This window comes from Cervus elaphus, chromosome 31 (genome assembly GCF_910594005.1).
Source record: "Cervus elaphus chromosome 31, mCerEla1.1, whole genome shotgun sequence".
Classification (NCBI taxonomy): domain Eukaryota; kingdom Metazoa; phylum Chordata; class Mammalia; order Artiodactyla; family Cervidae; genus Cervus; species Cervus elaphus.
This window is the reverse complement of record NC_057845.1, coordinates 42,370,628-42,384,380: the sequence shown is the minus strand read 5'-3', so window position 1 is coordinate 42,384,380 and position 13,753 is coordinate 42,370,628. Positions and strand designations below refer to the sequence as shown.

Here is a 13,753-nt window from a genome sequence, read left to right as displayed (position 1 = left end):
ATGTAGTCACAAAGCAGGATGAAGCTGCCTCTTGGTGGCACTTCAGGGCAGCAGTCACAGGACTATCCCATCGCTCGGAGTAGCACCACTGGCATCCCTATAAGAGTACTGATCACGGGAACTGTCCGTTGGGTCAGCCATGAGGCGTCTCTAAGGAGCTCTGTAGACAGTAGCACAGGCTAGTGAGACACAAAGGAGGAAAACCGCAATATGCCATGATTACTTGTAGCTGACACTCTGGTTTGGTGCGAGAGAACCTTTGAGTACCCCAGAAATAATTGGGGTACACTTGGGGTGTTTAGATGAGGTTTGATCCCTCGGTCCAGAAGATCCCCTGGAGGAGGGCACAGTATTCTTGCCTGGAGAATCCCACGGACAGAGGAGCCTGGCGGGCTGCAATCTGTCGGGTCACAAAGAGTCAGACTCGACTGAGGAGATGTAGCACAGCACAGCACGTTATTGGAGCAAAAGGACTAAAGTTTAATCTGACCTCTGTTTCAGAGAGTAGAGAAGACCAGATCACACAGCTTCTACATAAAAGATGCAAGGGAAGATGTTCCAGAGAAAGCTTATCTTGGTGACTTCTAAGGTTCCTACTTCTACTTCTAACGTGAAAAAGGTCAGTATATTGTTTTAAAGGTGAACTAAGTGACCACAGAACTGAACTGGTTTCTCTCATTGACTCAGTGTAACTATCTTCTGTTAGCATTTTACCTGTATCACTCCCAAAACCATCCTGTCTATTGAAAAGACATTTTTTTGACCAAAAGTATGTACTAGTTTCACTTTACCACCCAGACAGAAATGCCAAAGAAATTATCATGATGCTTTGATACATAAAAAAAATGTAGAGTCATTGTTCCCTCCTTTAAAAACATCAGAGTCTAGAATCAGATAACATAATATTAAAATGATCCGTATAGTGAGATAAGCTTGACATGAATTATAATAAAACATTCCTCTTTGTTCTCTGTGACTGACTTGTACACTGTAGGTTTGGGGATATTAATATTTTTGACTCCTGAAATATTAATACTGTACATAAAAATGGGGTTGGCTAATATCAATGATCATGTTGTTTCTAAGATTATGATAAAACAGCATGTTTTTAAGTATAGGTTTCATTATTATTCATGTATGATCAGGAGATGACTGCCATTAAAAAGTTACTTGTTACTCATAGATCCCATGAGAAGGGGGGCATGTCACACCATAAGGGAAGTATCAGAGTCAGTCAAGAGACAGGGAAGTGGGGAAAAAACATGGATAAGAGCCTTTCTTGTGGTTTCTGCAGGAAGACAAGGTAAGCAGTTTTAGAATTGGCCAGTTGAAATATTTCAGCAGGCTCTGGGGCATAGGCGCTATCCCTACTGGTCTAGTACCTAGTCTTCATTTTTAATTTTATTGAAGTATAGTTGACTGTTGAGTTGAATTTCTGCTGCAGAGCAGAGTGACTCAGTTATACATATATTCTTTTTCATATTCTTTTCCAGTATGGTTTACCACAGGATGTTGAATATAGTTCCCTGTGGCACCCAGTCTTAAGGTGACTAGGACAGATGGATGGTGGCCCAGGAATGTGAGAGCCCTTTAAAGGAGGTGGTTGAGAGTTTGTCTTCTGGATTGGTTGGTTTTCATACAAAAGGCATGTCTCTAGCAATTAACTAACCTTGAGAGGGGCAGTCCCTTTAGGGTCAGCAAGGCCTCAAGGTATCAAAGCATCTGAAAATAATAGAAATGATTAATAGAGTGTTAGCCTATTCCAAAGTGGTAGGAATTTCTAGACTGGTCATAGAGTTATATTTGGAACTGCTGCTGCTGCTGCTAAGTCGCTTAAGTCGTGTCCGACTCTGTGCGACCCCATAGACGACAGCCCACCAGGCTCCCCCGTCCCTGGGATTCTCCAGGCAAGAATACTGGAGTGGGTTGCCATTTCCTCCTCCAATGCATGAAAGTGAAAAGTGAAAGTGAAGTTGCTCAGTCGTGTCCAACTCGTAGCGACCCCATGGACTGCAGCCTACCAGGCTCCTCCGTCCAAGGGATTTTCCAGGCAAGAGTACTGGAGTGGGGTGCCATGGCCTTCTCTGGAGATTTGGAACTAACCCTACCCAAATTGGGCAATGAGACCTGGGAAACTGTTAATAACTCTTGAGTCTAAAAACAAGCAAGTGTGTAGTTTCAGCCTTGCTGAGGGACTCACCACACAGCAGTGTTATTTTTAAAGGTAAAAAGAAAGCTGAGCAGGAATAATAGAAAGGTAGTATGGAAAGACACTGCAATGACCCTCCCACCATGCTTTGTATCAGTCAGATCTTTGTTAGTGTTTCTTGTGCCTCTGTAGAGTTCTCCTGCCCCCACCCCCAACCCAGAGGGAGATGGAAAGTGCATCCGTTGCCAAAGAGCAACCAATCAAAGACAGGCTGGGATTGATTATCATCTGTACTAATGCAGAGAGGAGTTGGAAAAAATATTGTCATTTTATAAAACAGTTAAAGCCACCTATTTTTTGAGAATACTCAGTGGTGAGACAAACCTGCACACATCACCACTCTTCTCTTTGCTGAGACCAAACTCTCTTTTTCTCATGGCTACTGCTTTCAGCTAAGGTTCAGGAATGCAAATTTGGGAAGAAGGTGTATTTCCAGTTGTGACTTTTATAGAAGTAGAAGTCTATTAATTGATAATGGACAGATAATGAAATGGAAGTTTGCTTGCTCTCTCTGAGGTGTTCACAATTTAAACTTTAGAATTCAAGCCTGAGGCAAAGTGTTGAATAACGGTCACCTTGTATCAACATCCCTCATACTCTTGTTCATCCCCATGTCCCCAGTGTACTTATAGTCACCCTTGTGTAGTCTGGCCCTTCGCCGCATTCCTTACCGCTCCACCTACACCCAGAGTTGCTCTGGGTGAACTGAACTTTGTTCAGTTCACTGGCTCAGTCGTGTCCGACTCTTTGCTATCCCATGGATGGCAGCACACCAGGCTTCCCAGTCCATTACCACCCCAGAGCTTACTCAAACTCAAGTCCATCAAGTCGGTGGTGCCATCCAAACTTCTCATCCTCTGTTGTCCCCTTCTCCTCCTGCCTTCAGTCTTTCCCAGCATCAGGGTCTTTTCTAATGAAGTCAGCTTTTCACTCACATCGGGTCGCCAAAGTATTAGAGTTTCAGCTTGAGCAGCAGTCCTTCCTATGAATATTCAGGACTGATTTCCTTTAGGATGGACTGGTTGGATCTCCTTGCAGTCCAAGGGACTCTCAAGAGTCTTCTCCAACACCAAGTTCAAAAGCATCAGTTCTTCAGCACTCAGCTTTCTTATCCACATGACTACTGAAAAAAAACCATAGCTTTGACTAGACAGACCTTTGTTGGCAAAGTAATGTGTCTGCTTTTTAATATGCTGTCTAGGTTGGTCACAGCTTTTCCTCCAAGGAGTAAGCATCCTTTAATTTCATGGCTGCAGTCACCATCTGCAGTGATTTTGGAGCCCCCCAAAATAAAGTCTCTCACTATTTCCACTATTTCCTCATCTCTTTGCCAGGAAGTGATGGGACTGGATGCCATGATCTTTACTTTCTGAATGTTGAGTTTTAAACCAACTTTTCCACTCTCCTCTTTCACTTTCATCAAGAGGCTCTTTAGTTCCTCTTTGTTTTCTGCTGTAAGTGTGGTGTCATCTGCATATCTTAGGTTATTGATGTTTCTCTCTGCAGTCTTGATTCCAGCTTGTGCTTCATCCAGGCTGGCATTTTGCTTGATGTACTCTGGTAGCTCAGATGGTAAAGTGTCTGCCTGCAATGTAGGAGACCTGGGTTTGATCCCCAGGTCTGGAAGATCCCCTGGAGAAGGAAATGGCAACCCACTCCAGTAATCTTGCCTGGAAAATTCCATGGATGGAGGAGCCTGGTAGGCTACAGTCCATGGGATTGCAAAGAGTCGGACATGATTGAGCAACTTCACTGGTTCACCCTGCATATAAGTTAAATGAGCAGGGTGACGTACTCCTTTCCTGATTTGGAACCAGTCCATTGTTCCATGTCCAGTTCTAACTGTTGGTTCCTGACCTGCATACAAATTTCTCAGGAGGAATGTCAGGTGGTATGGTATTCCCATCTCTTTCAGAATTTTCCACAGTTTATTGTGATCCACACTGTCAAAGGCTTTGGCATAGTCAATAAAGCAGAAATAGATGTTTTTCTGGAACTCTCTTGCTTTCTCAAGGGTTGTTGGCAATTTGATCTCTGGTTCCTTTGCCTTTTCTAAATCCAGCTTGAACATCTGGAAGTTCACGGTTCACGTGCTGTTGAAGCCTGGCTTGGAGAATTTTGAGCATTACTTTGAGCGTGTGAGATGAGTGCAATTGTGTGGTAGTTTGAGCATTCTTTGGCATTGCCTTTCTTTCGGATTGGAATGAAAACTGAGCTTTTCCATTTGTGTCACCACTGCTGAGTTTTCCAAATGTGCTGGCAAAAGAGTGCAGCACTTTCACAGCATCATCTCTTAGGATTTGAAATAGCTCAACTGGAATTCCATCACCTCCACTAGCTTTGTTCGTAGTGATGCTTCCTAAGGCCCAGTTGACTTTGAATTCCAGTATGTCTGACTCTAAGTGAGTGATCACACCATTGTGGTTATCTGGGTCATGAAGGTCTTTTTTGTATAGTTTGTCTGTGTATTCTTGCCACCTGTTCTTAGTATCTTCTGCTTCTGTTAGGTCCATACCATTTCTGTTCTTCATTGTGCCTATTTTTGCATGAAATATTCCCTTGGTATCTCTAATTTTCTTGAAGAGATCTCTAGTCTTTCCCATTCTATTGTTTTCCTCTATTTCTTTGCATTGTTTCTTTGTTATCTCGCCTTGCTATTGTATGGAACTCTGCATTCAAATGGGTATATCTTTCCTTTTCTCCTTTGCCTTTCGCTTCTCTTCTTTTTTCAACTATTTGTAAGGTCTCCTCAGACAACCATTTTGCCTTTTTGCATTTGTTTTTCTTGGGGATGGTCTTGATCACTGCCTCCTGTACAATGTCATGAACCTCTGTCCATAGTTCTTCAGGCTATCTGTCTATCAGATCTAAACCCTTGAATCTATTTGTCACATCTACTCTGTTATGGGAGGTATGTTAGGTCATACCTGAATGGTCTAGTGATTTTCCCTACTTTCTTCAATTTCTCTGGATTTGGCAATAAGGAATTCATGATCTGAGCCACAGTCAACCCCCGGTCTTGTTTTTGCTGACTGTATAGGGCTTCTCCATCTTTGACTACAAAGAATATAATCAATCTGATTTCAGTGTTGACCATCTGGTGATACCCATGTGTAGTGTCTTCTCTTGTGTTGTTGGAAGAGGGTGTTTGCTATGACCAGTGCGTTCTCTTGGCAAAACTCTGTTAGCCTTTGCCCTTCTTCATTTTGTACTCCAAGGCCAAATTTGCCTGTTACTCCAGGTATCTCTTGACTTCCTAACTTGCATTCCAGTCCCCTGTAATTAAAAGGACATCTTTTTTGGATGTTAGTTCTAGAAGGTCTTGTAGGTCTTCATAGAACCATTCAGCTTCTTCAGCATTATTTACTGGGGAATAGACTTGGATTACTGTGATATTGAATGGTTTGCCTATACGATGCGCAAAATAGAGAGTCAGTTCCTTCCCAGAACTTTTGTGCAGTGGAGAAGATATGAATGTGCAAGTGGTTTCACACCTGGGGTCTACACGCCACACAACACTGATTCCAGTACTCTTTTGCATTTGTCCCAGAAAAGTAATCCATATTTTAACCAATGCATTAAACAAATCATTGAAGGTCTTCTGGGTGTTGAGTTCTGTAATAGACCTCTTGAAGTATAATAATAGGCAGAGAACCTAATCCTGGCTTTCAAGAATTTAGCAATTTACATTTATTTCCGCCCTGATTTTTAAGATTTCTTTCCTTCTGCTAACTCGGGGGCTACAAAAAACCTCGAATAGCCAAAATAATCTTGAGAAAGAAGAATGGAACTGGAGGAATCAACCTGCCTGACTTCAGACTCTACTACAAAGCCACAGTCATCAAGACAGTATGGTACTGGCACAAAGACAGAAATATAGATCAATGGAACAGAATAGAAAGCCCAGAGATAAATCCACGAACCTATGGACACCTTATCTTTGACAAAGGAGGCAAGGATATACAATGGAAAAAAGACAACCTCTTTAACAAGTGGTGCTGGGAAAACTGGTCAACCACTTGTAAAAGAATGAAACTAGAACACTTTCTAACACCATACACAAAAATAAACTCAAAATGGATTAAAGATCTAAATGTAAGACCAGAAACTATAAAACTCCTAGAGGAGAACATAGGCAAAACACTCTCCGACATAAATCACAGCAAGATCCTCTATGACCCACCTCCCAGAATATTGGAAATAAAAGCAAAACTAAACAAATGGGACCTAATGAAACTTAAAAGCTTTTGCACTACAAAGGAAACTATAAGTAAGGTGAAAAGACAGCCCTCAGATTGGGAGAAAATAATAGCAAATGAAGAAACGGACAAAGGATTAATCTCAAAAATATACAAGCAACTCCTGCAGCTCAATTCCAGAAAAATAAATGACCCAATCAAAAAATGGGCCAAAGAACTAAACAGACATTTCTCCAAAGAAGACATACAGATGGCTAACAAACACATGAAAAGATGCTCAACATCACTCATTATTAGAGAAATGCAAATCAAAACCACAATGAGGTACCATTACACGCCAATCAGGATGGCTGCTATCCAAAAGTCTACAAGCAATAAATGCTGGAGAGGGTGTGGAGAAAAGGGAACCCTCTTACACTGTTGGTGGGAATGCAAACTAGTACAGCCGCTATGGAAAACAATGTGGAGATTTCTTAAAAAACTGGAAATAGAACTGCCATATGACCCAGCAATCCCACTTCTGGGCATACACACTGAGGAAACCAGATCTGAAAGAGACACATGCACCCCAATGTTCATTGCAGCACTGTTTATAATAGCCAGGACATGGAAGCAACCTAGATGCCCATCAGCAGATGAATGGATAAGGAAGCTGTGGTACATATACACCATGGAATATTACTCAGCCATTAAAAAGAATTCATTTGAACCAGTCCTAATGAGATGGATGAAGCTGGAGCCCATTGTACAGAGTGAAGTAAGCCAGAAAGATAAAGAACATTACAGCATACTAACACATATATATGGAATTTAGAAAGGTGATAACGATAACCCTATATGCAAAACAGAAAAAGAGACACAGAAATACAGAACAGACTTTTGAACTTTGTGGGAGAATGTGAGGGTGGGATATTTCAAAAGAACAGCATGTATACTATCTATGGTGAAACAGATCACCAGCCCAGGTGGGATGCATGAGACAAGTGCTCGGGCCTGGTGCACTGGGAAGACCCAGAGGAATCGGGTGGAGAGGGAGGTGGGAGGGGGAATCGGGATGGGGAATACATGTAAATCCATGGCTGATTCATATCAATGTATGACAAAACCCACTGGAAAAAAAAAATAATAATAAAAAAAAAAAAGAATTTAGCAATTTAATTTTAGAAACAACAATGACATACCCTTGAAAAGTTAATAATATATTATTATTGTATATTATTACTTTATATATTACTTATATACTATATATTACTTAATATATTAAATAAAAGTACCAAAACAGCCCCAAGGTAGTTTTTAATTAAGTGCTAATTAAGAAGAGCAGGCAGCACTTGTGGGCATAGCAATCTGGCAAGGTGTCACAGAGGTGGCAGGGTATGAGCTAGGGCTTTCAAAATGAATAGGATTTGAAGATACAAAACCAGATTCAGGGTGTGGGGCAGGGACGAGAACAAGGCAAACATGAGGACAAGACGACAATGCCAGGCAGAACACAGCTTCTGTGGAACCAAAGGGTAACTCAAGGTTTGGAGGCTAGGCTGTAAAGGTCCTACTCATTTGTCATGTTTCTGGAAGGCAGGGAGGGGTCAGAGCTCCCATGATATAAGTGGGCTTTGCGAAAGATTTGTTTCATGATACCGAAATCTCCAGTCCCTCCCTATTAGAACCACGTGCTCACGCTGTACCTTGAGATACCCAGAAATAATCTACCATGGGCCACATCCCCAGCCATCTGTGTTTATTGCCAGAGGAGACAGAAGCCCCAGACCTCTAAGCTGTGCCAGGCTGTCGGCTCTTGAAAAACCTGTACCTCTTTTCTCTCTCACCCCAAGCCCTGCCTCCCTCTCCCTTGCCTTCAACAGCATCCTTGGGAGTCTTATGAGGAAAAAACTGCCTTGTATCCTCAACCTCTTCATTAACATTCCCTCCCTTTCCTTGTCTCCTGTAAGACTGCTTCATCTGTGCCTCTTTCCAGTGGAGGGTGCATCTCTGCACCACACCCACCTCCTGATTCCAAGGGTTGCAAGTTTAAGAAGGGTAGCTTGTATAATCCTACAGAGACCCTCCAAGACTCTTTCAACAGTCACCCTCTTGTTAAAATAGATAAAAAGATCATACACACATGCATGCACACAAGTATGCATACACACACATATCTTGTTCCTGAGCCTTGTACCATCACCAGTTAGCCACACCCCTGTCCACTCATCCTTGCTATATCAATACACCTGCCCAGCCCCAGCCTCATTCATGGAAAATGCTGCTGTAAGCTCAGTCTTTCCCTTCATCCCACTCCTGCCATTGCTCTGAATCACTTCAAGATCTTGTCATTTTCCTGCTACAAAGCGGGGTTTCTCACTGCTCGTAGTTCTAAGCACAAGTCACACTGACTAGATGAGTGCCTCCCTCAATCTTGGCAGTAGCCAGTATCTAAACACATGCTGTTCTAATCCATACTGGCCTGCCTTCAGTTCCTGGGATTTTCCACATTCATTCCCACTTCAAGTTCTCTGCATGTATTGGGCTTCCTTCCTAGAACACTGAGACTCTCCCATCTCCCAAAGCTTCCTACCTCTCCCTTCCCCAACACTAATTCCTACTCATTCCTACTCATTCTTCAGCTCTCCATCCAAATGGCCTATGCACAGGTAAACATTTCCACATTAAACTCATCTTCCAACCTACGCAGACTACAGTTGAGCAATGATTCTCAACTAGGGAGGAATTTTGCCCCCAGAGGATATTTGGCAACAGCTAGGAAATGGCAACCCACTCCAGTATTCTTGCCTGGAGAATCCCAGGGATGGGAGCCTGGTGGGCTGCCGTCTATGGGGTCGCACAGAGTCGGACACGACTGACGTAACTTAGCAGCAGCAACAGCAGCAGAAACACTTCTGCTTCTCAGCACTGGGGAGGTGGTGGGCAGAGGCCAGAGATACTGCTAAACATCCTACAGGGCACACAGGACAGCCCCCACAACAAAGAATTATCCAGCACAAAAATGTCAGGAGGGCCAAGTATGACAGACTCTGCATAAGATCAGGGTAGCCCCCATACACATCTGTTGCACTATTTGTAGATTAGTCATTTAGTATCTGCCTTTTTTATCTATCTTGTTCATCAGTACATAGCAACTGGGACACAGTGTTGACCAATGACTATTGTTGACAGAACAGAGAGAAGAATTGGCAAGAAAAGAGACTGGAGAGAGGAAGGTCAGTTGGGGAACATTCAGTAATTCAGTAATGAGGAAAGTTTGGATTAGAACACCACAGGTGGAAATGGAGAGGGTAAGCAAAAGGAGAGACAGAATCTTTTAAAGAAGAATAAAAGAAAAAAGAAGAAAAAAGATGAATGATTAGATGTGCATGATAATTGAAAGCACAATATCAGAAAAAAACAGAGACTTGGGCAACCTGAAATGGAAGAAGTAGAAACTGTTTTCTTTATCAAGGGTGAAACAGATCACCAGCCCAGGTTGGATACATGAGACAAGTGCTCAGGGCTGGTGCACTGGGAAGACCCAGAGGGATGGGGTGGGGAGGGAGGCGGGAGGGGAGATCGGGATGGGGAACACATGTAAATCCATGGCTGATTCATGTCAATGTATGGCAAAAACCACTACAATATTGTAAAGTAATTAGCCTCCAACTAATAAAAATAAATGGAAAAAAAAAGAAGCTGTTTTCATTGTAGTATTTATGGTCCATTTATGTAAAAATTTATTGGAGAGAGTTTTAAATCAATGACATATAAAATTGAGCATTAGATTAAGGACAAATGATTAAGTACCCAAAAACATGAGCCATCAAAAGATGGATCAGTTTTTACAGATTGATTTATTTGCAAAGGAGAAATGGAGACACAGAGAACAAACGTATGGATACCAGGGGAGTCAGGAGGGCGGGATGAACTGGGAGATTAGGATTGACATGTGTGCACCATTGACACTATGTGTAAAATAGGTAACTAATGAGAACTGTATGGCACAGGAAACTCTACTCAATGCTCTATGATGAACTAAATGGGAAGGAAATCCAGAATAGAGGGGATATATGTATAACTGATTCACTTTTCTATACAGCAGAAACTAGCATAACACTGTTAAGCAAATATTTGTTGTTGTTCAGTTGCTGTGTTGTGTCTGACTCCTTGCCACCCCACGGGCTGCAGCACACCAGGCTTCCCTGTCCTTCACTATCTCCTAGAGTTTGCCCAAACTCATGTCCATTGAGTCGGTAATGCAATCCAACCATCTCATCTTCTGTTGCCTGCTTCTCCTCTTACCCTCAATCTTTCTCAGCATCAGGGTCTTTTCCAATGAGTTGGCTCTTTGCATCAGGTGGCCAAAGTATTGGAGTTTCAGCATCTGCAGCAGTCCTTCCAATGAATATTCAGGACTGATTTCCTTTAAGATTGACTGGTTTGATTTCCTTGCTGTCCAAGGGACTCTCAAGAGTCTTCTCCAACACCACAGTTCAAAAGCATCAGGTCTTTGGTGCTCAGCCTTCTTTATGGTCCAACTCTCACATCCATACATGACTACTAGAAAAATCATAGCTTTGACTCTGAGGACCTTTGTCAGCAAAGTGTTGTCTCTGCTTTTTAATATGCTGTCTAGGTTTGTCATAGTTTTTCTTCCAAGGAGTAAGCATCTTTTAATTTTATGGCTGCAGTCACCATCTACAGTGATTTTGGAGCCCAGGAAAATAAAGTCTGTCACTGTTTCCATTTTTTCCTCATCTATCTGCCATGAAGTGATGGGAACAGATGCCATGGTCTTCATTTAAAACGTTGAGTTTTAAGATGGCTTTTTCACTCTCCTTTTTCACCTTCATCAAGAGGCTCTTTAGTTCCTCTTCACTTTCTGCCTTTAGGATGATACCATCTGCATATCTTAGGTTGTTGATATTTCTCCTGGCAATCTTTATTCCAGCTTGTGAGTCATCCAGCCTGGCATTTCACATGATATACTCTACATATAGGTCTAATAAGCAGGATGCCAGTATACAGCCTTGACATAGACCTTTTCCAATTTGGAACCAGTCCATTGTTTCATGTCTGACTATAACTGTTGCTACATTCAGGTTTCTCAGGAGGCAGGTAACCTTGTCTAGTATTCCCATTTCTTTAAGAATTTTCCACAGTTTGTTGTGATCCACACAGTCAAAGGCTTTAGCATAGTCAATAAAGCAGTAGATGTTTCTCTGGAATTCTCTTGCTTTTTCTATGATCCAATCAGTTCAGTTCAGTTCAGTCACTCAGTCGTGTCCAGCTCCTTGCAACCCCATGAATCTCAGCACACCAGGCCTCCCTGTCCATCACCAACTCCCAGAGTTTACTCAAACTCATGTCCATCGAGTCGGTGATGCCATCCACCTGTCTCATCCTCTGTCACCCCCTTCTCCTCCTGCCCCCAATCCCTCCCAGCATCAGGGTCTTTTCCAATGAGTCAGTTATTCCCATCAGGTGGCCAAAGTACTGGAGTTTCAGCTTCAGCATCAGTCCTTCCAATGAACACCCAGGACTGATCTCCTTTAGGATGGACTGGTTGGATCTCCTTGCAGTCCAAGGGACTCTCAAGAGTCTTCTCCAACACCACAGCTCAAAGGCATCAATTCTTTGGCACTCAGCTTTCTTTTTAGTCCAACTCTCACATCCATCCATGACCACTGGAAAAACCATAGCCTTGACCAGATGGACCTTTGTTGGCAAAGTAATGTCTCTGCTTTTTAATATGCTATCTAGGTTGGTCATAACTTTCCTTCCAAGGAGTATATGTCTATTAATTTCATGGCTGCAGTCACCATGTGCAGTGATTTTGGAGCCCCCAAAAATAAAGTCTGACACTGTTTCCACTGTCTCCCCATCTATTTCCCATGAAATGATGGGACCAGATGCCATGATCTTCGTTTTCTGAATGTTAAGCTTTAAGCCAACTTTTTCACTCTCCTCTTTCATCAAGAGACTTTTTAGTTCCTCTTCACTTTCTGCCATAAGGGTGGTGTCATCCAATAGATGGTGGCAATTTGATCTCTGGTTCCTCTGCCTTTTCTAAATCTAGCTTGTACATCTGGAAGTTCTTGGTTCATGCACCATTAAAGCCTAGCTTGAAGAATTTTGAGAATTACCTTGCTAGCATGCAAATTGAGTGCAATTGTGCAGTAGTTTGAACATTCTTTGGGATCGGAATGAAAACTGACCTTTTCCAGTCTTGTGATCATTGCTAAATTTTCCAAATTTGCTGGCAGATTGAGTGCACTACTTTAACAGCATCATCTCTTAGGATTAGGAATAACTGAACTGGAATTCCATCGTGTCCACTAGGTTTGTTCATAGCAGTGCTTCCGAAGGCCCACTTGACTTCACATTCCAGGATGTCTGGCTCTAAGTGAGTGACTACACCATTGTGGTTATCTGAGTCATTAAGATCTTTTTTGTTTAGTTTTTCTATGTATTCTTGCCACCTCTTCTTAATCTTTTCTTCTTCTGTTAGGTCCTTGCCATTTCTGTCCTTTAATGTGCCCTTCTTGGCATGAAATAGTCCCTTAATATCTGTAATTTTCTTGAAGAGATCTCTAGCCTTTCCCATTCTATTGTTTTCCTCTATTTCTTTTCATTGTTCACTTATATACTTCAATACAAATTAATTTTAAAAACACAAAAGCAAAACTTACAAAAGATCATTTTTGCCAGCAATCTAAGTTAATATGCTGTAACTTAACATAAAATATAAATTTGAGTTTTCTGAGGGCCAAAGCACAAAGCAAAATAAACATGATTGGTCTCCATCTTTGATGAGCTCTGCGTCATACTTCATGCTATTTTCCTCAGAGTTATTTTGTTATTAAAATTTTTGATTTTTGTTATTTCTTTCAAGAAAGACAAATTTTCCAGGAACTGAACTCTAATGGGGCTGCATCCAAGTAATACTTAAGAAGCGTTAAACTACAATGCATCGTGTTGTCAGTAGTAATTTTATGGAGGTGCATAAATGTCTTTCAGCTGACCCTTTTTCCCTAAGTCCATGATTAATTAGAGAATCACAATGTGGTGAAGATGTCTAGATTGCAGTGACTCTCAGCAGCATGGGGGGCTGCTCTGTGGGGGACATTCAGGATATACCCCTGCCCTCTCACTCACAAGGCCAGTGAGACAGTAGTCTTTCACTGGGTAAGTATGTTATGACTAGATGTCCATGGCAGTAAGTGGTGGTGATACAGAAAATTCTCTTTCCACTTAGTTTCTACAGTTCTTTTTTTTTTTTTTTTTTCATTTATTTTTATTAGTTGGAGGCTAATTACTTCACAGCATTGCAGTGGGTTTTGTCATACATTGACATGAA

General features: G+C 41.9%; 1 protein-coding gene across 1 annotated transcript in view; it reads left to right on the top strand.

Annotated features, from left to right (window-relative positions):
* The first annotated feature begins 526 nt into the window (after window positions 1–526).
* DCBLD2 (discoidin, CUB and LCCL domain containing 2) overlaps window positions 527–13,753 on the top strand; it is a 214,941-nt gene continuing 201,714 nt past the window's right edge. Inside the window, exon 1 of the mRNA XM_043892567.1 lies at window positions 527–619. Coding sequence (XP_043748502.1) covers window positions 542–619 — 78 coding nt within the window. The 5' untranslated portion in view covers window positions 527–541. The remainder of the gene's footprint in view (window positions 620–13,753) is intronic.